This window comes from Dipodomys merriami, unplaced genomic scaffold, assembly GCF_024711535.1.
Source record: "Dipodomys merriami isolate MVZ:Mamm:240054 unplaced genomic scaffold, mDipMer1.0.p SCAF_20, whole genome shotgun sequence".
Classification (NCBI taxonomy): Eukaryota; Metazoa; Chordata; class Mammalia; order Rodentia; family Heteromyidae; genus Dipodomys; species Dipodomys merriami.
Window position 1 is genome coordinate 25,243,412 of NW_027203382.1, and position 25,434 is coordinate 25,268,845.

General features: G+C 40.2%; 1 protein-coding gene across 9 annotated transcripts in view; it reads left to right on the top strand.

Moving 5' to 3' along the window:
* The window catches only part of Mast4 (microtubule associated serine/threonine kinase family member 4), a 602,193-nt gene that overhangs the window by 429,138 nt on the left and 147,621 nt on the right, over positions 1 to 25,434 (top strand). For 2 of the 9 annotated variants that reach the window (XM_070031270.1, XM_070031273.1), the window contains exon 1: positions 8,214 to 8,610. The exons of 6 other annotated variants lie outside the window; for them this stretch is intronic. In XM_070031270.1, coding sequence (XP_069887371.1) covers positions 8,519 to 8,610 — 92 coding nt within the window. In that variant the 5' untranslated portion in view covers positions 8,214 to 8,518. Of the gene's footprint in view, positions 1 to 8,213; positions 8,611 to 19,328; positions 19,410 to 25,434 lie in introns of those variants that run through there. One more of the 9 variants, XM_070031272.1, reaches the window with a different exon arrangement.

Below are 25,434 nucleotides of genomic sequence, written 5' to 3' on the forward strand. Positions count from 1 at the left end.
CCCCACCGAATATTTTACTATTACAGGAATTCTGAGATTCATTTCCCTACTCACAAATGTTCTTTGCATATACTTCATTATGTTCTTTAACTTCCAGAATGTGGTATTATAGTTCAAATATAAATGCATATATCTAAATGTGCTTAAGTATATGTATATGTGTGAGTGCATATGTGTGTTTATATGTGTGTTTTCATTCTTCAAGTCCAAATTGCTTTCTAGACATTGGTAGGGATTATTTATTTCCCAAGGACCCCAACTATTATCATTTCCTAATATTTTCCAGTTAGGTAAAATTGGTATCTGATTGATGTTCTTTGATAGGTAATCAGAGTGAACACTTCTCATGGTTGACATTCTATTACCTTGTTAATTCATATATCTTTAAAATATTGTGTTGACCTTAAAGGTGATACAACATAATAGATAAATACATTAAAACTTGTGTGAAATTTTCATGTTCTCACCAACATGGGACCCTAAGGTGTGACAATTTGAGTAAAAATTATTTTTGTTTGTCCAGTCCTGGGGCTTGAACTCAGGGCCTGAGTGCTATCCCTGAGCTTTTTTGCTCAAGGATACCTCTCTAGCACTTGAACCATAGTGCTACTTCTGGCTTTTTTGGTGGGGCTGGCTTTGAACTACGATCCTTAGATCTCAGCCTCTTGAGTAGCAGCACCTGGCTGGAATAAATTTTTGATTGTACAGAAGGGTATGGTTTCTACCTCAATCTGTTCCTATGTGGTACTTGGATGGCACCTTCTATCTCTCACTTTAACTGGATAATTTTCCACAACTTTAGTTATCTGACCTGGAAAAATATTCAAGAAAAGATGAACTGATAAATTAACCTTAATCTTATATTACAGAAAGGCCTTGGTGTCAGCTACTAAAGGGCTAAATATAACTACACTGACCCACTTAAACCAAATTGACACTTCTTATAATTGCGCTGTAATTCATGCTCAGGGCCTGTGTGAGAAATGATATACTTTGGCCCTAAGCTTCTGGATCAAGAAGCACCATGTCCTTGAAGATAACTCCCATCTGAGAGTCCAATGCAGTGATTAGTACTTCGGGTTCATTGTGACCATCAAAAACGATTTAGCATTTCCTACAAATAGCAGTGTGCATATACCTAACCATGATCCACGTCTAATTGCATTTGGATAATCTGACATTTAGGAAGCTGAGACAATAAATAGACATTCGTGATTCAGTATCTATAAATAATAGAATGGACCATTGGACTTATGAGGCTCAAATAGAAATAGACTCTCCCCTCCCCCCCAAAAAAACTTTAAAAAACTTTCACAGTGTCAGTCTTGTCAGTCTTCAAAATACCAGGCATCTAACCCTAACATTATTATCATTTATCTTTCTCATTAGGAACAAATGAATTGTTCTCTTCTTGCCCCTGCTTACCCCCCCCCCGCAGTTCTCACCCTTTACCCCTCAGTAAGTTCTTTGTCTCCTCCCTCTTCTCCTATGTTCTTCATTTATACCTAATGGGAACATTAAGGACTTAAATATGCAGGAGCTATAGCTGCTGCCCTTAAGAAACTGTTAGTCTAAGGGCACTGATCTGCAAACAAATCTACATATTGGTACAGCAACTGAACTCTTCTGTGCAGAATCCATCAGGGACAGAGGCTAGTAGAGACATACATACCCTATCAGTTGGGACTGGCAGGCTCATATCAAGCTTGTTCAGAACCTTGGTTGCACAACTCAATCTTACAGCAACATAGAGCAAACCTTGGGGGGCCGGGAGGTAGGGGGAGTGTAGTTGTAGAGGTAGGAGGGAAGGGATGGTAGGGGGGAAAAAAAGGAGGAGGCAACAATGCTTGATAGGAAATGTACTCATTACCTTGCCCATGTAACTGTAACCCCTCTGTACAGTATTTAAACAATAAAAACCTTATTTAAAAAAAAAAAAGAGCAAACCTTGCTCCATATGTGCAGCCTTCTCGTGTGTGAGCGAGATAACAATGATCTCCACTTGTGTGACTGTATTTCTAACACTGTTGGAGGCCAGTATTCCATGCTCCCTGATGGATCTTTCAGAGAATTGTTTCAGAATGGAGAGACAAGCACACTGATCTGTGGGTCTGCTCTGTACCTGCTTCCTGATAGGAAAACCCCTCCAGCTTTGTATGCCTTGCCATGCCTTTTCTGGCATGCATTTCCTATCCTTCTCTTTGGAATAGGACTCTGCCGGACTCAATTGTGGGCCTTTTTGTTAGTTCTCCTGCTCCAGTTACAAGAGAGAGAATATGGTCATCCTTGCAAGTAGGGAGTGCTTAAATCACACACGCACATGTATACACACACACACACACACACACACACACACACACACACATCTCCCCTCTCCCCCATCAGCCCATCAGGAACACATTGCACTTTGTTTATATGTGATGAAGGATCCACTACTTCAAGTGTAAAGCTCTTCAGCTCCCATATCTGTCTAGTCTCTCCTCCTAGATTTTGCAAAGTTGAGAATATATTTTTTGCTACTATTTTGAATTTATGCTTCTCCTGGGATCCAGAGAATGCCTGGGGACAAGGCTGCGTTCTTTTCTCATTGTAGCTCACCGTCAGCCTTTCCTTCCCTGCCCAGGAACCTTACCTTTCATCCCTTCACTGGGTCTCTGCTCAGCTTACTAGGATAAACGAGTCAGGCCTTTTTGTTTCCTTTGTCCTATCCATTCGGTTTAGAAATCTGAATCTTGCCTTGTGATACTGTTTTCAAGTGTGTTTTATCATATCTCTGGGCTGATGTAACCCTGTTTATTGTCTGTCTGTTGGTGTTCAGCATTCAAATCTGTTCCTATTTGTTCCTTTCTCTTGTTATTTTCCTCCATATTTTAGCATTGTGAGCACAAACTTGGTTAGTGACATTAGGAGAGTTTTCTTCCCACTGGCTCCTCTTTGCATCCTACATTCTGAGATTGGCATTCTTTCTGCATTCTGCTCCTTTGTTTCATTTCCATCTTTTAAGTTGTATTTCCTGAAGGATCATTCATTGAGGACAGGCAGTGTGTTCTTCTCAAGCTCAAGAGACTATTTAGAAGGTCACCAAAATAAATCTGCACTTGATGTGTGAAAAATCTTAAGAAGCAGTCATTTCTAGATGCCAGGAGATGTGGCTAGGAATGTGTCAAAGCTTACACTTGAAGGATCAGGTGGAATGTTTATCAAAACTTACTACCAGCCCCTCCTTTCCTTCATGTTTTTGTACTGGACATGGATACATGGCCAGAGTGTCCTGCCCAGGGAAACTCAGTTTCTTCATGTTGTATAAATTTGAAACTCCAGGCATACTATCTTTCAACAGTCTTTTGTGTGAGAATGGGGCAGCTGGTAGAAAAGCAGACAAATGTACATCAATAAAAAGGACATGGTGATTTTTTTTTTTTGTATGTAAGAGGGAAAAGAATGGTGAAGGACCTAACCTTTTCTCACCTTCTCATTTCTTCCTGTGCTAGCATGTCAACATGACACGCTTGTTTTACAATCTCATTTACCTTTCTCAGGAAAGCAATGGCCAGTAATCTCATACTGATAAATGAATGAATATGGTGAGCTCACATAGACTTGGGTGTTGTGCAATAAGTAGAAACTCTTACTAAATATCTCCATATTCACCTAGGGCAGCTGTATGCTTAAGAATTTCTAATAATGTCATAGTTTAGTTAGATTAGAAAGTAATTGGAGAAGATTGTCTAAAGTAGTCATCATTTGATGATTGCCATAGGGTGATTTAAATTTTCTTTATCTTCCCTAATTTCCATAGTTCTAACAAAGCTCCTATGGATGTTAGAATGAGAAAAATAACAATATGTTTACTATAAAAGAAAGAATTTCTAATAATCTCAATTTCCTCTTCATTCTGGAGTCAGTTTTACTGTGATCGTAGCTAATCTGTGCTTTAGTTCCTACCCATATAATTATTTTGTCTGTAGGAAAATGTCAGTAGATCTGACAGTTTTAATTCTTGTGTTTACTGACTGCTTTTCCTTCTGAATCATAGGTTCCAAAATGAAGTCAAACAGGTTACAAGACAGAGTACACTTTAGTGTCACACGTACTCTTATCTTAAATGAGTTTGGGAATATATCAAGCACTTTCATAATGTTAACTACTTCATTTCTGGCTTCTTGGCTCTCAGTTTTAATAAACCCACATCCTGCTGAGTCTTTTAAGTATTAAAAAAAACACTAGGAAGTATATGTAGGTAAAACATATGCTTTACTCTTCCCTTTGAGAATTTGCTTAAATTTCTTAAAATTCAGAGTTGAAGTAAATCTGGCCATTTGATGCCCATGGACCAGGGTATGCATAATTCAATCGAGAGAAGAAATGCATGTTGTATGTCATTGATTTATCCATTTTAGTTGCTATCAATCTCACAGGAGAACCCAAATATATGGGTTTGGAAAAGAAGAAAAATCAAAAGAGTTGAGAAGTACAAAAGTCATCAAGTCTTCAAGCCATCCAGTGCTTGAGTCTCACCCACTGTCTTTCCTTCCACTTGTATCTGCTCAAACATCCAAGGAAGAAATCTGCTCTTATTCTTTTATCTTTGGAGTTAACCCTTGTTCTACATCTTCCTTTTAATATTCATTTCCTAAATTTTCTCTTCTCTAGTTTCAACAAAGAAATCCTTTAACTGGTAATTTGAATGGTACAGGTTTAAATCCTCTCTTGGGATCTTGATTGCTCTTGCTGGGGACAGCATATGCTATGTAAAGATGACACTCAATCTAAAAGGGAGTCCAGAAAGATCTTCCTTGTGGTTTGCCTGTGGAATAGGGACATGGGCCTCAAAGTCCCTTGGGTTTGCCTGTGACATTTCTTAGAAGCATATTAAGATCTGAGGAATGTTAGCACTACTGTCTTTTCCAGTTGCGGTTAAAAACGAGTCAACAAAAGAAAGTCTTTCAGATTTAACAAGCTCCTCCTAGGATTGCTGAAAATTCAAGATTCTGTGAGAAAACATCAATTGATCTACTGATTGTTTCAGTATATCTTAAGGGAAGTCGTAGATATCTGGGCCTTAGAAGTAACCAAGTAACCATTCCAAAAGCATTTTAAAAAGCTGTCGGGTACTGGCAACATAGAGATCAATAAAACATGTCTTCAGCCTTAAGGAACTCACAGATGAGTGGGGAAATTAGCAGTAACCTGTCAATTATGATAATATACTGTGATCAGTACCAGGGTAGAGTCCCGTTCAAGGCACTGAGAATAGAGAATGCCTTGTGGGAAGGCTTCTCCACGCTTGTCTCTCTGTGGTATTTTTCTGGCTTTCCTATATTGCCAACAATACAGTTTCCATAATTACTACATACAGTATTGCTGGAGGCTGCACAAAGGACTTACATATCATCTCATGTCACTTAGACATGCCAACCCCATAGAGGTTCTACATGGAACCCTTCTACAGTGGAGAAAACAAGCATAAATGAACTGATTTGCCTACGTTTACCATATATTATCAGTCCATAATTTAACCCTAATATATAACCTTTCACCTATGAGAGTATCTTGAACAAAGGTTTCCAAGCAGGATGATTTATTTTTTCCTTAAAAAAAAAAAAAAAAGGACAGGCAAGCACTGGGTGGCTCATACCTGTAATCCTTGCTACTCAGGAGGCTGAGATCTGAGGATCATGGTTCAAAGCCAGCTGGGTCAGGAAAGTCCATGAGATTCTTATCTCCAATAAACCACCAGAAAACTGGAAGTAGTGCTGCAGCTCAAGTGGTAGAGTGCTAGCCTTGACCTGAAGAGTTAAGCGACAGCACCCAAGCCCAGAGTTCAAGCCTCACAACCAACAACAACAAAAAAAGACATTGGCATTATCTGCAGACATTTTTAATTGTTGTTTCTGATATCTGATGGATAGAAGTCAAGCTCAGTAATGGTGTCAAATATCCTCCAAAGTACAAGAAAGCTACCTCCAAAATACATGAAAGCTCCCTCCAAAATTACCCAGGCTAAATAAGCTATTAATATTGAGAAGCCCTAATAGGACTTTGGGACTACTTTTTTTTTTAAGTAAAGTCACCCCTAGATACTGGTTCTAGGAACCCCCAAATCTACCAAAGTCTGCACATGCTCAAGTTTCTTACATAAAATTGTGTTTTTTTAAAAAAAATATATAGCTTGCATATATCCTTTCGTATTTTAAGTCAATAGCTAATAAAATGTGAGTGATATGAACTGTTGTTATAGTATTTAGGGAATGAGGACAAGAAAGAAAAGTCTGTATATATTCATTAGTGACTCACTTTTGTTCTCAAATATTTTCAATCTGAGTATTTTTTTTGTAATTGTTGTTTGTTTGTCATGGTACCTGAACTCTAGGTCTGGGTGCTGTCCCTCAGCTCTTCATCCCAAGGCTAGCACTGTACCATTTGAGCCACAGAGCCACTTCTGGCTTTTTTTCTGCGTATGTGGTGCTGAGGAATCGAACTCAGGGCCTCATGTGCGTGAAACAAGCACTCTACCATTGAGCCACCTTCCCATCCCCTCTGAGTATGTTTGAATTCATGAATGTAGAAGCAGTGAAAGTATTTGTTTGTTTGTGTACCGGCACTGAGACTTGAACTTTGAGCCCTGTGCTCTTTGCTTGGCTTTTGGCCTAAGGCTAGTACTCTAACACTTGTACAGTTCCTCCACTTCTGGCTGTTTTTGCTGATTAATTGGAGATAAGAGTTTCAAGGATCTGTCTGCTTAGACTGGTTGTGAACCACGGTCCTCCATCGTCCTCAGATCTTAGCCTCTCCACTAGCTAAGATTGCTGGCGGGAGCCACCAGTGATCAGCTGGTCAGTTTATTCTGAAAGAAGAGATAATTAATGTAGGGCATAAATGCTGGAGAAAAGCTTTCAGTATCTCAGGAAGTGTGTTTTGTTACTTTGTGTCCCATCCCTAACCTCAAATTCTCAGTTGTAACAGTGGGGAAAATATTATGTCCTTTGTCCCCTGTGCCAGCTGGTAAAAATCTGTGGAAACTATGGAAGAATGTGAGGTTGTGCATAAGAATTATACTCTGACACTCTTAATATTTGGTATGAAAATACTTTTGTGGGCCACAAGCATATTACATCAGATTTAAAGCAGCTAGTTTAATTATTTTTTCTTTACATACTTTTGTACAAGCACTTGTGGTTTGGAGGAGTTATTTAAATACCTTCTTTCAAAATGAACAACAAGTTTGGCTCATCCTTCCCCTTCATTCTTTCCTTTTCAGACAGATCTAGTATGCTGGAAGGGAAACTAATTCTATCTAGCACGTGTTCAATCAGTGCCAGACAATATATTTACATGTGATGTTTGACCTTTACCTGTCTCTGTCATTCATATCCACGAAACCAAACAACTGTGCACTACAGTAAATCCATCAAACGGCTGTAAACTCATGAATGTAGTTTTACTGAGGTTTTTAGGTGATGGTGGCTTTGCCTGTGTATGTGTGCTTTTCCTCCACAACACACAGCGTCATGGTCAAGAGTCACTCACTAGGGACTTCCCTGGGAGGGTTTTAATTGTGCCCTGTCCCGCAGTGAATCACTGATCAGCCTTCAGGTGTGCAGAGCACACACATGAGCCTGTTCTGGCGTAGCAGCTGGAGTTATTTATTTATTTTGGAGGACGGATCCATTTCAGGCTGAGGATGGGGGAGCAGCGGAGGATGCTCGGTGTCCCACGCCTGCTTCTTGGGCAGCACCCCCACCCGGCTCCCTTGCCCAAGAGGCCTCCACTCCAGGTCGGGGTAGCACATAGGGAGCGTCAGACTGGGAAAGTGCCCTGTCTCTCCTTTCCAGCTGGACCCTGGGAGGGTCCACAACGTGTCAGGTTCAAGTGTTCCCATAGGCCAATTTTCTAAAAGTGCTTTTTAAGTTTCCATTCCGCCCCCCCCCCCTTCTAGGAGGGGAGGACAAGAAGAGCTTTTTCCTATTCAAATTCTTTTCCTTGTATGTAGATACCAAAAGGAAAGGCTACACTGGGCATGTTCGGATGTGAATGGTGTTTTGCTGATAAGCAACAGCCTCCCGGAACTGAAGACTTAAAATAGTCATCCTCCTCCCTCCACCTCCACTCCCCCCTGCAGAGGCTGCAAATGGTATCTGCCAAACAGATGACAAAGTACCTTGGACTGAATCACACAGAGACAGCATTTTGAGCAGAACGCACGGCTAAACTCTTGTAATTACAGTTTATAGCCGGCCAAGGCTCACTAGGAGAGGGCAAACCCAAGAGGAAATAAGTTTCCTGAACCTTTGAGCGATGGCTGTGCATTAATTAAAGGCTAGAATGGGACGGGTAATTCTCAGACATGCTGCAAGTTGTTCTTGAGATCAGAGTTCACATCACGTTTTTCTTTGGAGGGAGTGAGTAGATAATTGGGATTATTATTATTTTTTTCTTCTTCTTCTATTTCTTTGATCCTTCTTCTTCGTCTTGGTCTCATGGCCTTGAACCCGCAGTGAATTGAAGAGAGAAAGAAATGGATATGTCTGACCCCAATTTTTGGACTGTGCTCTCAAACTTTACGCTGCCTCACTTGAGGAGTGGAAACAGGCTTCGGCGAACACAAAGGTAAAAAACAAAAAACAAAAAAAACCCCGCGGTTCCTTTGGTTAGAGAGGGAATGAATGCTTTCTCTGCCCAGAGCTCAGAACCCCCTAGGCAGCTGGGGTTTTGTTATTGGATAACAGTCTGAAAAGTTTATACCTTATTAAATGGGATGGTGGAGGGAGTTATTTCAGGTATTCTGCACTCTGTGAGTCTCTGGGTAATCCTGGTAAATGTGCTCCTGAGTTCCTCTTTGGAAATGTGGGTGATAAGACTTTTCTTGGGAATAGTGAGTGGAGAGAAAAAGGAGAGGGAGAGGAGGAGGCACTTTGTTTCAGTCTGTTCTTTTGATCCAATCGTGTTTATCATTTATCCAGACCTGGGCCTTCTAGTACTCCTGATAGAACCTTTCCTATATTCTTCTCCATAAAGAACTACTTGATCTTTATAAGATGCAGTTGTATGATGCAAAATAATAACAACAACAATAATAATAATCCATGCTATCCTATTTCCTATGGACTGCTTTTAAAGAGGCAAATCTGTGTTTTAGTCTTTACTGGTTTGCTGTCAGATATTGCTAATGCAGGGCTGGCCTTTTCATTTTGTACTATCTATTTGACAGAACCAGTAGGGGAAACTTTTCAAAGTCACAAAGAACCTGCTGCTGTAGGTTGAAAGGCAGTCGAGCTTAGTTTGTTGACGTTTGGAATAAGAGCATATGATTTTAAGAGGTATTTCTCTTCTCATTTCTGTGGAGAACAGCAAAGTAAGATTGTTGTGGTTTGAGAGGGCTACATCCTCTGAGGTATGTAAATATAGATGCCTTGCTTTTCATCAGAACGCATGAAAGCAACAGTCCAATCAAATAAACAGGATGCCGACTATCAGATTTGTAATCTCTGTACGCCACTATTCAAAGAATGAAAGAATATGCTTCTTTGAGTTGGGTGACACCTGTAACTATTTGAAGTATTAATGGCAATATGTAACACTTAGAAAAATTTAGTGCATTATTTATTTTTTTCATAATATCTCTTGGATTTTGTAATATGCTCACACACAGTCCTTAGATGTACAAACACTGATCCCATGCTTGTGTGTGTGTGTGAGAGAGAGAGAGACAAAGACAGAGACAGAGACAGAGAGAGAAGAAATCTGATAGGGTGTAAAGCCATACTTTTTCATGCAAATTGAACATGATTGACATCGCTAAATCCAGATATGCCTTTTGAGAGATACAGCTCTCCTTTCTCTTCTGATTCTGTGATATATTGTGTTGAGATGATTTACTTTTGGTGAGTTTTATTTTGGTCAGTATTGGTCAGTTTTGTTCAAATTATATCACTCATGTACCAAACCTCCAAAATAACTAGTGAAAGAAGAGGCATGCATCCTGTGTGCCCCTTGTTGTGGTAAATGCGATGGCTTCTCACCTGTTCTGTTTGACATTCCCTAATGGTGTAATCCTGGCTACCATACATCCTCTACTCTTACCTGGGGCCAGTTCTTGAGGAGATAAGGTATCCTGACACTACGTGTCTGAGTCTGAAGAGCAGTTGTAGTCTTTCTTTCCCTTGCCTACCTGTTGGCAGTACTGTATTGCTGATAGTACACTATTGAGAGTCCAGTGCCAGAGGAATTCTCAGTCTGGTCCAGCCCTGGCTGTAGGGCATTATCTGTGCCATCACTCCAATTCAGCAGCTTACATTGGTTCTAAAGTAATGTGGGTTAGGAGAGCATGGGAGAGTCGCTTTCACACCCCAAGCCACAGGCCTCTATCTTTCCTTCAGCAAAGCCTACAGGATTTTCCTTCTTTCCTTCTAGTAGTAGAGGTTGTCACAGCCATTGTCTAGGAATTTCTAGAATGCGTGGAATTTGGAAATAAATGTTCTAAAGATCATCTCTACCTCTATCCCATCATTGTCCCACTGAATGGCTAGGGACCAGAAGTGTTTCAGATTTCATACTGTTTTCAGAGTTTGGAATATGTGCACGTACTCAACTGGCTAAGTATTTCTAATCCCAAAATGCTCCAAAATTGAAAACTTTTTGAGCACATTGTTTTACATTTGGGAGACATTTGGGTTTTGAGTTTTCAGATTAGAATGCTTGGCACGTAGACTTGGAAAGGTGAAGGGCAGGTGCCCCTCTCTGCAGGGTAGTATGTGTGTGTGGCTGTACATCCTGCCATTCTATAAGGGTCAATTCTAGCTGTATTCCTCTTTGAAGTCATGAAGCATACGGTTATATTGTGACTTTTCCTTCTGCAATATTCCTTCACTAACTTTGAACACCTGTATTCTCCAAGTCTCACCCCAGTCCTTACCTGGCTGGTCAGTTTCCCTAGAATTCTATATTTTGTAAAGGACATGTTTATTCCCAAGTTGTATTGTCTTTTGCCAGGCTGAGTAAAGTTGTTCCCAGGGTGCAGCTGAGGACATTTTGCCCTTGCCCTCTTTGAGGTCTGTCTTTACCTTTGGAACCTCTCTCTTGCCCAGAACCTATACTTGCTAACTTGCCCGCAAGAAAAGAGGATAAATGATTTCCAGTTTTTACCTTGAATGTCCATTGTAGGAATTGTCAGCATGAAAGTTTTTGGTTTGCTGAACCTCACCTGCCTTTAAGATCCCACATGGCACTATCTTATTACTTTGTTCTGTTATTGAGACGCTCTTCAACTCAAAGTCCTACCTAGCCTATTACTCCTTGTGTTCTGGGGTTAAGGAATCTATAGATGTTCATTAGGCCTAGATGTTCAGGACTGTAGAGTATTATAAAGATGGCATATTTGGGGAGGAAAGGAATGCTAAGGGAAAAACAAAAGAAGGGGTAAACAATGTCTGATAGGAAATGGACTCATTATCTTGCTCCTATAACTGTAACCCTTCTGTACAGTATCTTTACGATAAAAATATATATTTAAAAAAAGATGGCATATTGTACCCGCTCTTCTTTTTTTTCTGTCGTATGCACAGTGTGAATGCATGCTGGCTTATATCTGCTATTTTGATGTACAGCTCAGATATGCTATTGGAAAATGTTTCCTTTTTGTAACTACCTTTACTTTTCTCTCACCATTCACTTTCTGCTTTTAGGCACAGAGATCTGGATTTCATAGACTCATCCATTTTTTTAAAAAATTTACACTTAAGTGAAAGTTGCATGTAATAGAAGCTTTGTAGATTCATGGATATTGTATTTTTTGATAATTCCCTAGCAATATTGGCAAGCAGTTGGCCTATATTCATGTCGCTGTGTGTATACATGTATGTACACACACATACTTTATTTATTATTTTTATTTAAATCAATACAGCCTTAAATCAGTATGACCCTCATCTATGCCAATGAGCAGTTTGTGACTTAGTTGCTTATTTGGGCCAAATTTCTGAACTTATTTTTCTGAGAACTCCAGATTCTGAGACCCAATATGTAAAGAAAGATTCTTAAATTAACTGCTGTGGTTTGGAGAATATATTGAATTTTCATGTTCACTTTATCCTTCCTTTAAAACATCTGTAGTATATGATGAGTTTTTCTGTTTGTTTTGTTATGAACATATGAGGATAACAAATAGATTTCTCCCCTGAGTTGGCCCTCTGGGTGTCAGGAAATTTGTATTCACTCTTTTCACTCAATGTCTACTTAAATCCACATTTGTTAAGTCTCTGTTGTACACCTGGGCACTGTGACCCGTCACTGAAAGCCATAGGCATCCCTTCAGTGGAACATGGAAATGAATCACAATGCATATAGGTCAATGGAGAAGTATTTACGAGCTACGTGTATGCTGTAGGAGTTGTCCAGGCAAGAGAAGCAAGTTTCAGGTAGCCAAGGAGAGGTACCATGTAGAAAAACCAAATCTCAGAAGGCCTTGAAAGAATGGTTCGTGTTATCAGACAGCACAAGGCTTCCCCACAGGGCAGAGAAACAGTATATTCAAAGGATGATGACAGTGCCAGTGGAGTTCAAGGAGGTCTACATAGCTGAGTGTTGCTGGAGCAGAAGGAACCAGAGCATAGCTCAGTGTTGCTGGAGCAGAACATGAAGAGGCCATGCAGGCAGTGCAAAGTAGTTAGGAAAGTTGACCTGGAGCCAGCTCAGAATCTTTACTCTGCTGTTAGGTAAGTTAGCTTCTGTGGACTTCGGTTGTTCCACCTGTGAGCTGGGGATAAGTAATGTACTTACTGGATTGTTGCGAAGATTCAAATGCATTCCTATGTGTAAGTTGATTAATGTGATGACTGGCATATAAAAACTCTGAATAAATTTTAGCTGTTTCATTACAGCTTCGTTTCAACAAGAGATGAATGGGGGGGGGGGGGATGAGGCTGAGAAGGGGAGCTGAGGCCTTTGCCCTTTATCCTGTGGAGGGAGGAGCTGCTAGTGGCCCTGGGCAGTTCCAGCCTTGGAGTAGGATGAGACTTCACCGGCAATCAGCAAGTCATTGAAATAGCCTAGCTGAAAGATTTTTATAGGCCTCCACAAAGAATGTGATGAGCTAGAAAAATTAAGGATGTAAAATTGACAGAAGCGGATGACCCATGAACCCTTAAGAACAAAGGAAGATTCTATGATGGCCCTAAGTTTTTGACTTGGGGAACCAGGGAAGTAGAGGAAGCACTTATCTGAATACGCATGGGGGAGTAGAAGAGATGGGAACCTGTACTTTCTCCTTTGTTTTCCAAATACTTTTAAATAAATGTACATGGTTAAGTATCCCAGGATGCACTGAGCATCCTGGGAAACTTATTCCTTCATCTAGACCATGCTGGACAAGGGATACAGAGGCAAACAATGCAGAGTGCTTGGGCCTCACCAGTGAACAAGTATCTAAGTCAATTGCCAAACTGAGATCAATATTCTGACAGATGTGAGCAAGAGCAGAGCAGAGAGTCACCTTGTGGGTGTAAGGTGAGGGCTGCTTTAATGTGGTCAGGGGAGGAGGTCTTTCCAAAGACTAGTTGCTCATACCTGTAATCCTAGCTACTCGGGAATCTGAGAGCTGAGGAACACCATTTAAAGCCAGCCCAGGCAACAATGTCATGAGGCTCTCATCTACAGTTAATGAGTAAAAAAAAAAGTCAGAACTGGAGCTGAAGCTCAAGAGGTATAGTGCTAGCCTTGAGCTGAAAAACTCAGAGACAGCACCCAGATCCTGAGTTCAGACACCACAGCAGGCATTTCCCCTCTCCCACACCAAAGTAATATTTAGGGGAAAAGTAAAGGGTAAGACCTTGCTGTGGGAAGTTTGGGGGCAGCTATTTGGCAACATCAAAGACTACAAGGCAGGAAAGAATGTCCCCCAGGCACGCGGTTGAATATACAGGTGCAAGCCACTCCTAAAGGCTAGCCCAGAAAGTATATGCATGGCAATCATGATTCAAACCATCAGAGAGGTAAATTAGCTTAATCTGGGAAAGCCTAGGAGGCGCTAGTCAAGGAGTGGGCAGGAACACAGCTGGGTGCAGGAGCAGGGCTTGGTGGGAGGGGAAAGAATCCCCCAAGGAAGAAGGGAGCCTGAAGAACATTGTCCCTGAGAGCCAGGAAAATGTGTAACTCTGCTAAGAGCACTGAAATGAAGGTGGGTGCTGTAACTGGTATCTGGAAGGACTTGGGACAATCGCAGCACCAACAGTTGCCCCAGAGTGATAGGCTGGGGTGGGTGTGTCACAAGCCTGGAGACCAGAATGAAGCCAGGAATTGCATGCAGACAGGGTGGTGACCACTCTCTCTGGGCAGCTGACTCCAGCAGCCACTCATCATGAGGCCGTAGTAGCTTCTGTCTATTCATGGCTGGTCTGTCAGCCCTCTTCCTGAATCATATCCCCTTACTCACCATTGCTCACTCCTTGACTAGCTTTATCATCCAAATTGGCAAAGCCAGTTTTTCCTTTTTACCTCCTCCTCAGCCTGTGAGTTACCTCCTTTCCTTCATGTTTACAGTTGACTTTCTCTGACTTTAAAGCACTGACTCGCAGCTTCCCTGCCCCTACCCACCACCTTGAATTTTTCCTGAGCCCCGGCCCTTGGCCTTCCCCTGTAGCCTGTCCCACCACTGAGTGAAACCTGGCCTCACGTGGTCTTCTCTCTGTCCCTCCCTGTCTGACCTGTGGGCTCAGCCCTGCCCTGAGTCCCTGAGCTCATTTCCGCCCACTCTTTGCCTTGCCCAGGCCTGTTTCATAACTGCTTCCTTTAATCCTTCTCCTTTCTTCTTGTTCTGCCCTGAAACCTGCCTGTCACCTATATCCTCTCATCTTCAGTCAGGCTGCGCCCCACGTGGATGATGTTTCTCACTGAGCCGTCCAACCCAGATATGTTCCATTCAGGAAAGAGGAGAAAGCTGAGGCCCCTGAGGCCTGTGTTCTCTCAGTGATTTCTCCGGAGAGCCTAGGCTTTTACACAGGACAAGGGATTTCAGACATCGTGTCCCTGATAAACCTGACCAAATGGAAAGGACACACACAGGACTGAGTACATTTCCCATGTACTGATCTTAGCCTTCAGTGTACTTGAATATTCAGATCTTCCAAGTGGGGGGAGGGTGGCAGAAAAGGGAGGGTAGATGGCTGGAAAGAAATGAATGAAAAGGGACAGGGTGGAGAGATGTGTGGAAGTACTAAAAGGAGATTTCAAAAGAAGTTCATTGAAGTCAACCATTAGAATGTGAAGAGTATGCTGCATGGCAGGGGAGACATGAGCAGTTATTGCTGTAACTGGACAGCATTGACCACTGACTGTGTGTGTACACTCAGTGTACGAGCTTCATTGCCTTTTCTTTACAAGTATATGCTAGTATCAGAAGCTTAGATCATGTCTTTAAATAGGTGAGTCCTAAGACTCGTGCTAGAAAGGAAAAGCTGGCAGCTATTAATGTCAAGAAATCACTGAGCCCCTGCTGGGAAATAGCCCATAGATGAGAAAGTATGGATGAAGAGATTCCTCCTTATATTGTAGAAATGCAAATAGATCATTTCAGGAAGATTAAGATTAAGATTAGACTCCTCCCCACCCATCATCCATACCCTTCTCTAGGGTGGGTGAACATGCACAAAACTATTGTAATCTGAACCACCTTCACTGTGCCTCTCCTAGTCATTTGAGTATGACATCATGGTAAACTGAATACTGCCTTTGAAAGTTAAATAGTAGAGCCAAGATATTAAAAAGGTCCTGGGGCTACCAGGATCAAAGTAGTATGCACAGGTTGTATGCATACCCATCTATTATAAGCAGTCATTTTCTATCAGTAGACGTTTTGGCTATGTAGTAGCAAATTTATTTATTTATTTGAGATACATGACACATTTTGTAACTGGAAGATCTCTAAAGAAAAGTTCACATGGTTGTGAAACTTGTAGTTCTGGTACTTTATGCTTTCTTTTGCTCTGTCTGCTTGGAAAATAGGAAAATTCCACCATGAACTTGGTTGTAAATTCTGAAAATGTTGACCTAAAACCTTGTTAATAGAATAAGAGAACCTGAGGGAGTTGTAGCTCTGCTAATGGCTTTTGGCCATGCTTGTTAGACAAGGTAATTATACTGATATCAAACTAAACTGTCAAATTGTTTTGTCTTAAAGAAAAAAAAAACGACCCTACCACAAACTAGGCTTTGATCAGCACTTGCAGGTAAAATAGATTGGTAAGAAAAGAGGCAGTCATTTATTTTTTTCCCCTTAAGTACCCTATTGCTTTATTAAAATTATAGAACCTTGGGAATTTCTACATTCTCTGACTTGGTGGTCTTCCATTTATCAACACTGATTTTGTTAAGAATTTAGGATTGCATCTCAAATATAATTGCAAGCAAAAGCATATGTGAAATGTTCTAGGCCAGCCATCATTTGTATTCTGAAGTTCTTAAGTAAGCTTTTGACTGTTCAGAGGTAAGATCCAGCACCCCTTGTTCCTGGAAAGTTTCCTGCCTGACATGTAAGTTTGAACTGCAGAGATACTTTTTGGAATAATTAGTTATGTTCAGAGTGAATCACCTGAGTGGAGGGAATTTGTGAAACTTGCTAAGGTCCCTTAGGATCATAAGGTCAGAAAGGGAAGAAAAGTGAATTTACCAGGAATGTGTTACTATGTGAGTAAGAAGCTGTCTTTGTTATGCTTTTCTTTTTCTTTTCTTTATTTCTTTCTTTTTTTTTTGTCTGTCATGGGGCTTGAACTCTGGGCCTGAGCGCTGCCCCTGAGCTTTTCAGCTCAAAGCAAGTATTCTACCACGTCAGCCACAGTGCCACTTCCAGTTTTCTGGTGGTTAATTGGAGATAAGAGTCTCGTGGACTTTGCTGCCCTGGCTGGTTTCAAACCGTGATCTTCAGATCTCAGCCTCCTGAGTAGCTAGGATTATAGCTGTGAGCCACTGGTGCCCAGCTTTTGTATGCTTTTTTCTATCTAATTTTAAGTGTTACAGTATGTTTGTGTATCAGGTTCAATTGTGACTTTGTTGAGATTCACTCTTAGATTATTAGTCATTATTGAATTTCTTGGCTCTGAAATATGAAGGGAACTACTGAAACTGTAGCTTAATTAAAAAATCACTTATTCCTCTTTCACAATAAACATTAATGTGTTTTAAAATGCAATATGCTAGATATCTTTATGTTGGGAATTATAATAATGAAATATTTACTGATGTATGTAGGAGTGAAGTGGGGAAAAAGTATGTTTGTCATGGGAATAAGTTCAGCTGGATAAAGCACTCTAGGAAATGTGGTAAATGAATCCATTGTTAGGGAAAAACAATAGCCATGAAATGGCTATTATGCAATGTTATTTCTTAAGTCTGAGTTGGTTGGCTTGTTGGTCTTGGAACCTGAGGTAGAATTCCTGTGAAGTTATTACTTTCACTTGGCTAATCTCAAAACTCTTGAGACAAAAATCAAAGAATTTTTCAGGGAGATTACCTAGATCAGACACAAACCATTGGAGATATTGAAGCTCTGTTGACTAGATTTAATTTTCCCATGTGAGAAATACTGTTATCTATTTGGTAATCTTCATCCTATTACCTATGCAAACACAAATAATCTAATCACCCCAAAACTAGCTCACTGTAAAATGAGTCTGTGCTTGCCCAACTACTCTAGCGCTCAAGTAGATGGCAAAATAAATGCAAGTCACCTGTCATAAAAAACTGGATGAGTGATAGTGAATTTGCCTATCCCACACAGGGTAGATCCTTAAGCAGAAGACTTTGATCTCAAATGATAATAGGGACCATTGGAGGACAGATGGGTGGTGGAAAAGTTCAGGATACCTTGGGTAATAGTTCTTGCTACATATTCTGTGAAATAAGCTTTTAGGTGCATGAATTATAATTTCTTATATGTTTTAGGATTTGATTTCTGGGGTTAGATGTTTGGACCATGGAATTAATAATTTTTTTTTTTTTTACTTTGTGGCCTGTAAAATTTTCTATGTAGAATTCTTTCTCAGTAGATGTCTTCTGTCCTGTTAAATTGAGTTAAATTGAGCCTTAGAAATCAAGGTGTTTCTTTTTCTTTTAGTCATGTGACTTGAACTCAGGGCCTGGGCACTATGCCTGAGCTCTTTTGCTCTGGTGCTCTACCACTTTGAGCCACAGAGCCACTTCTATTTTTTTGGTAGTTCATTGGAGTTAAGAGTCTTACAGACTTTCCTGCCCAGGCTGGCTTTGAACCATGATCCTCAGATCTCAGCCTCCTGAGTAGCTGGATTACAGGCGTGAGCCATCAGCACCTAGCTAAAATCAAGAATTTTAAGCTGAGAAATCAATAGTTTTTCTTAACATAGGGCTTCAAGCTCAAGACCCTTCAGTCCATTTCTTGTATCTTGGTCCATTTTACGAGCAAAGCCATTGCCTAGGTGTGCTTTTGGCAGGCACATTTTATGTTTCTTTGACTTTGTGATAGTTACTTGTCATTTTACAATTTCTTATAAGAGCTCTGTAAACAATAGCCCTTTAGAGTTATCTTACTTTCTTTGAGATTTAACCTTAAAAGTAGTCCATCTTCTGCCAGACACCAGTGGCTCACACCTGCAGTCCTAGCTACTCAGGAGACTAGGATCTGAGGATTGCAGTTCGAAGCCAGCCTGGGCAGGAAAATCCATGAGACTCTTATCTTCAACTAATCATCAGAAAGCAGGAAGTAGAGAGGTGGCTCAAATAGTAGAGTGCTAGCCTTGAGCAATAAAACTCAGAGACAGTGCCCAGGCCCTGAGTTCAAGCCCCAGGATCAGCGCGTGTATGCGAGCGTGCACGTGCATGCATGCGCGTGCGCACACACACACACACACACACACACACACACACACACACACACACAGAGCAGACTATCTTTTATACATATGATGACCTAGTGGTTCAGGGATGGTGAAGTGGTTACGAAACATTCAGTAGAATGGGCTGTGGGTTAAAAATCCATGAGGGAAAAATGGTTCTGACTCTTGGCACCAAGAGGCATTCAGAAGTATTGTATTCGAGCCAGAATAAACATATATGCCCTTTATACTTCTTTCAGTTAGAAATCACTTCTAAACACTTACTTTGGCATTAAGGAAGCTCGTCATGACCTATTGTTCCAGAAAGATTATAGTCCTGTTTTAAGCCAGTTCTCTAGTTCCCATGTAAGTGATTTGCCCAGCCTGGAGCTGCAGCAACAGCCTTTGCTTTTCAAACCCTCCCTTCTTTTAGGTGTGTCCAGCAGGCAGTGGCTTGTAGCTGTTCCTTCAGCCACTTAACAGGTTTGATTTCACATCTATTTCATAGAGAAACTAACATGGTTGGAGGGTATTCATGGCCCAGCATTTATGGACTTCGTTGGGAAGTCCCAGGTGTGTATCTATCTTTAATGCTATGTTAAAGCTGGTTAGACTAAAGTGTTTCTGCTTTTGCTTTACTCTGTGTTCTGGGCATAGTTTTAAAGATGTCTTAGGGTCTGGATTGGGAAGGAAAGGAAACCTCTAGTCCTGAAGGCTGAGTAGATCCTTTTTAAAATTCTCTTCCTTTGGCAGCCTAACGAAAGAGAAGTCAAGTGATTATAAACCGGGCAAAATGACAAGGAAACTGAGAAATGGAGGAGTAACTTCTCAAATATGGGAAGTTAATTATAGTTAAAAATACTTCAGAGGGGCTGATTTATGAGTCATGCTTCTCTATGTGACCCTTTTATGGCTCTGGGAGCTTGCCTATGCGCCTGAATCACCTCTGAAACCTGATAACCTAGTAACCTAGGTTGACTTCTGTGGATAGGGTCTGAGATTTGTTATATCATCATCTTTTTTTTTCATGTCTATACCAAATATTCATTGAGCGTCTTCTATGGGACAAGGGCTATGGTTACATCTGGAAAACAAAGATGATGTATGGCATGTTTTTGTTTAAGTAGCTCGATCCATTTGGGTCAGAAAATAATGTAGACAAATATTTATAATAACATGTAATAATCAGTGGGAGAGCTGCCAAGAAGGGAGGTACAAGGAGAATGTCTGTTGATGAAATTTCATACATATTACCTCATCGAACCCTCATATCCTCATAACTCTGTGAAGGTTATTTATTATATTTATACTACAGTGGAAAAAAAAAGGAAAACAAAAAATACCTGCTTTCAAATCAAACCTGTACTAAGTAGTGATTCCTGATTTAAAAAAGAAAGAAAAAAACTCAAACTTCATTGTTCTATCTCCTAAAGGAAGAGAGTGAACCATAGTCTAATTATTGAAAATAATATTTGCAAAGTGAGATGGTAGTATGTTAATTTTATAAATCAGTAGCCCCTTGGCAGTTTGAGTAATATTTTTGGAATACAGAGCTCTGATCATTTTGATCTTTGCTATAGAAATGCCACCTGCTGTCTAAGAGAAGAGAGTGAAAAAATAGAAATAGGTTTTACTTTGTTTTAAAACTGCCACCTGCTGCTGCTTTCCTCCACTAATGGGAATTGTATATGTATTCTTCTGTAATTTCCTCATCTTAAAGCATCACAGTTTATAATGGGTTTTGAGTGGGTTTGTGCTTTCAAATTGAAGCTTTACTTAGGATGTAGCTATGAACAGCTGCTGTTCAATGAGTAACACCCCATTGCATCCAAGATTGTTTTCCTGAGATTGCCCTCTATGTACTGTGAAATCCTGTGTATTCACATGAGCACTGTATATATTTAATGTATACATCTCAGAATACATAGTGACCTTAAGATATTGCATATAGTTTATTTCATAGAGGGACAGAAGTTCTTTAATCTTATACAGCTGTACAATGGGAATACCAGAAGAGATTGGCTGAGACATTTTAGAAATGATTTAGTTATAGGCTTCTATTCTTTTTTTAAAATAGAATGACTCTTCTTGAATATGCTAAACTAACATTTTTAACAAGGATATGGCTTGATGACACTCATTTAAATATTTTTCCATTGGAAATGTCATATTTAGAGAACTGAGAAGGAACTGCTATGTAATGAATTAGACAACTGTATCAGAATAAGTTAAAAATAGTCTATAACAAATACAAAAATGCTATGTCCAGGAGTCTCAGAAGTACACCCCCGCACAGTGCGCATGCTCGCGCGCGCGCGCGCACACACACACACCACACACACACACACACACACACACACACACACACACACACACACACACACACACACACACACACACACACACACACACACACACACACACAATCTTCACTGGCTCCCAGCTTCCATTGAGCTGCTTTTTGAGGAGTGACTGCCTTTACTGTGGACTGAACTACAGAAATCTTCCCTTCCGGTATTTTTTTAAATGACAAGGTTACTTTAAGGGCTCCTCACCTAAACCTAAGTTTTCAGATTGCTAGGGACATGGGACTAACCCCTTGCATTTACTTATTGTAGAAAAGGAAAATTCATTCCAGTAAGTAGTTTGCTTTGTCTCATTTTGTTTAGAATTCAGGTTGTTGATATATAATATATATATATATATATATATATATATATATATATATATATATTAAAGTCATGTGCTTTAGGTGTGCCTTTCCCTGAAGTTTAACAAACACAGGCATGTAGCTCACATTAAAAGCAAAACATAGTGTAATTCTGTTACCTCAAACACATTTAAATAGTTTTAATAGTTTAATTGATAATGCAGACTTTGAATGTTATTTCTCTCCACCCTATGTTTTCAATTGAACACAACATTTATTATTAGTTTCTTTTCTGTCCCAGGATCTCACCTAATGTATCATGGTACATTGTATGGTCCTATTTAAACATGATTTTTAGGAGGAAATAATTATCACATAGCTTGATCACATGTTGGTTATGTCAAGTAGTAGGAAAATGTATCAGAATGAGGTATTTGTAAAAAAAGGCATGAACTGAGTCATATGGTTTACTATTAGTATATAATAGCCCTGGTAATGCTGCATAGACAGTGAAGTTGTTAAAATCCAGATAAGTTCATCTGACTGGCAGGAAATGTCTAAAAATAATTCTAGGTTGTTTTCTGGGGAAGGAAAGAGTACCATGAGGTAAAAGAGTTTACTTATGGTCTGGAAATGTGGCTTAGCAGTAGAGAGCTTGCCTCGGGTTCAATTTCTCAGTACCACGTACACAGAAAAAGCCAGAAGTGGTGCTGTGGCTCAAGTGGGAGAGTGCTAGCCTTGAACAAAAGAAGCTCAGGGACAGTTCCCAGGCCCTGAGTTCAAACCCCAGGACTTGGGGGAGGGGGAAGCTTATTTATTGTTTACTTATATATGTATAAGACACACTTGCGGCTTAAGACATAGATTATCATTACTGGAAAGAATGAAGGGGAGACTAAACAAAATATACATTTTACCAAAGATCAACTTAACGTACCTGTTCTGGTTTAGAAAATAATTATCGAGTCCTTCTGATACTTTATTATATCTTAATTCTAATATAACTCCCATAGCTTTTAAAATAACATAAATTAGCACATACTTGAGATAAAGAATGAGAACATATCAACAAACATAAGGAAAAAAAACTTACCTTCAAATATAAAACTTGGATATAACTATTGTTAAATTATTGGTTAGTTTATTTTGTGTGTATATGTGTGTTTTGTGCATGTGTGCACACATTACAAAATTTATTCAGTTCAGTTAGTTATTTCATTCATTTTTTTTTTGGTCTGCTTTGATTTGCCTCTTTCCTTTCATGAGACTCTTTAAATATCCAAATTTATAGTGGTCAGATTTCTGGAAACTTTGAATATTGTTAGTCTGTGGAAAGAATCAGAAGGATGGTGGAACCACAATCCCGATTGAGCTTTGAAGGCCTCTGGGCAGTACCCTGTACTGCCTATTGTGGGCATGCCCACTGTATCTCCAGGCAACCTCCCCTGTGTACAGCTGGGACCGCAGAAAAGAAAAAAACACTAGTGATGTCACCCTGGGAGACTGAAGATTTTAGATCCTCTTTTTCTCCACCTGTATTTAGAACTCTCTTAAAAAATACTAGTGTTAAAATAGATTCCAATTACCATCTCCCCACGGCCTTAAATGTTAAAACCTCAAGATCCAAACTTTATCCTTTATGTATGTGAGCAGACGTGGCAGATGTCAGGGTCAATTAATATACTTTTTCCAGGGTGTGGAATTTGTTTTTTCTCTCTATAGGGTAACAATGAATTCATCTCCTCCTTTTCCCTGTGTTCTTTGAGGGGGGAAAAACCATTTAATTTTCCGAAATATATTGTGCAGTACTGCGATACTTTGATTTTTTTGAAGTAGTTGTAATAACTTTTTAAAAAAACTATTCTATGTCATGGGTGTAAAATATGTGGATATCTAAATCCATCCAGTGTATTACTTGTTTTGAGAGCTGAGTATACTGAATCATATGTTTAAAATGAGATTGTCAGGCTGGGAAGGTGGCTCAGTGGTAGAGTGCTTGCCTTGCATGCATCAGGCCCTGGGTTCGATTCCTCAGCACCACATAAGCAAAAAAAGCCAGAAGTGGTGCTATGGCTCAAGTGGTAGAGCACTAGCCTTGAGCTGAAGAGCTGAGGGACAGCGCCCAGGCCCAGGGTTCAGGCACCATGACTGGCAAAAATAAAAAATAAAATAAAATAAAATGAGAATGTCTTGGACAGTGGTTCAGGCCAGTAATCCTAGAGGCTCAGATAGATGAATCATAGTCCAAGGCTGTAGCCTGAGTGAAGTTAGCATAAGACCCTATCTCAAAATCCAACTAAAAGCAGATGGACTGGGCGCATGGTTCAACTAGTAGAGTGTTTGCCTGGCAAGCACCAAACCCTGAATTTAATCTCTAGTTACTTCCCTTCAGAAACAAAGCAAAATCTGAAACAAAACAAACAAAAAAAATTGACCCCTTCCTCCCCTGTAAGATGAGAAAATTATTGCTTAGCTACCAGTGTTTCAAATGGGTGAGCAACAGGGATGGACTTAGAACTTTGCCTTCAGGTTCCAAATGAGGACAGCCTCAGTGAAAAAAGAATCTCTATAATCCTTCAAGGGAGGAGACAGGAGTGAGGACTGTAAACCCAGTCCAGGTGAAGTCCATTCATTTATTGCCTGCTCTCCCTGGAGTTTCAGGTGCTCATGTATGCAAGTGGCTTTACTTTTCATTTTTTGCCCATAAGTGGCAATTCAGAGCAGTGAGTATTTACTTAGAGTGTGTCTGCTGTGCTGCCCATTTCTGCTATAAGGTCCTAAAGAACAAGTGCCACATTCTATTTTTTTTAATTTACTTTTATTTATTTATTTATTTTTGTCAGTCTTGGGTCTTGAGCTGTCCCTGAGCTCTTCAGCTCAAGGCTAATGCTCAACCACTTAAGCCACAGTACCACTTCCAGTTTTCTAGTGGCTAATTGGTAATAAGAGGCTCATGGATGTACCTGCCTGGTCTGGCTTTGAACTGAGATCCTCAGATCTTAGCCTCCTGGGTAGCTAGGATTATAGGCATGAACCACTGGAGCCTGGCTTTTTATTTATTTATTTGAGCACACAGGTGGCTCACTATCTGGGCTTAAAACAAATTTATTACTGAATATCTGAGTATCAATGGAGTTATTTTATAAACTCCACTTAGTGCTAAACTTGACTGATTTTTTGCTGTGCCATAATCTGTCACAACATGACAGAGAAATCTGATTCTTGTCTCTTTTGGGAGGAGTGTTTCACTTGTAACCCTGATTACTAGTGCTTTTTATGCCCTTCATATTTTATGATAGGTTGGTTTGGATCAGTTGACCTTAACTGAGGATTTATACTTGGCCTAGTTTCCTTTACTCAGATTGGCCTTTCTTCTTCATCCGTATTCAGACTAAGAGGTCTTTCTACCCAATCAGACTGTTTATTTGAGCAAAGTTTTGTTAGATCCTGACTGTATGAGCCTAGACATATAATCTTGGCATATCATCTCAACTCTGATACTTGGTTTTTTTCTTTAACCAGTAACTTTTTTCCCTCTGAACCCTGAACAGCTTCTCTGAACCCTGAGGGCAGGGGCAGGTAAGGTCCACCTTCAGGCCCAGTCTGCCTCCCCTGATCTGTGTGTGTGTGTGTGTGTGTGTGTGTGTGTGTGTGTGTGTGTGTGTGTGTGTGTGTGTGTGTGTGTGTGTGTGTGTGTGTGTGTGTGTGTGTGTGTGTGTGTGCAAGCACAATAATGTACCAGTACTGGGGTTTGAATTCAGGTCCTTGGGTGTACTGTTCTTTAGCTTTTTGACTCAAGATGGGTGCTCTGCCACTTGAGCCATAGTTCTACTTCTAGCTTTTTTTGATGGTTAATAGGAGATAAGAGTCTCACAGACTTTACTGTCTGAGCTGGCTCTGAACTTTGATTCTGAGATCTCAGCCTCCTGAATAGCTAGAATGCTAGAA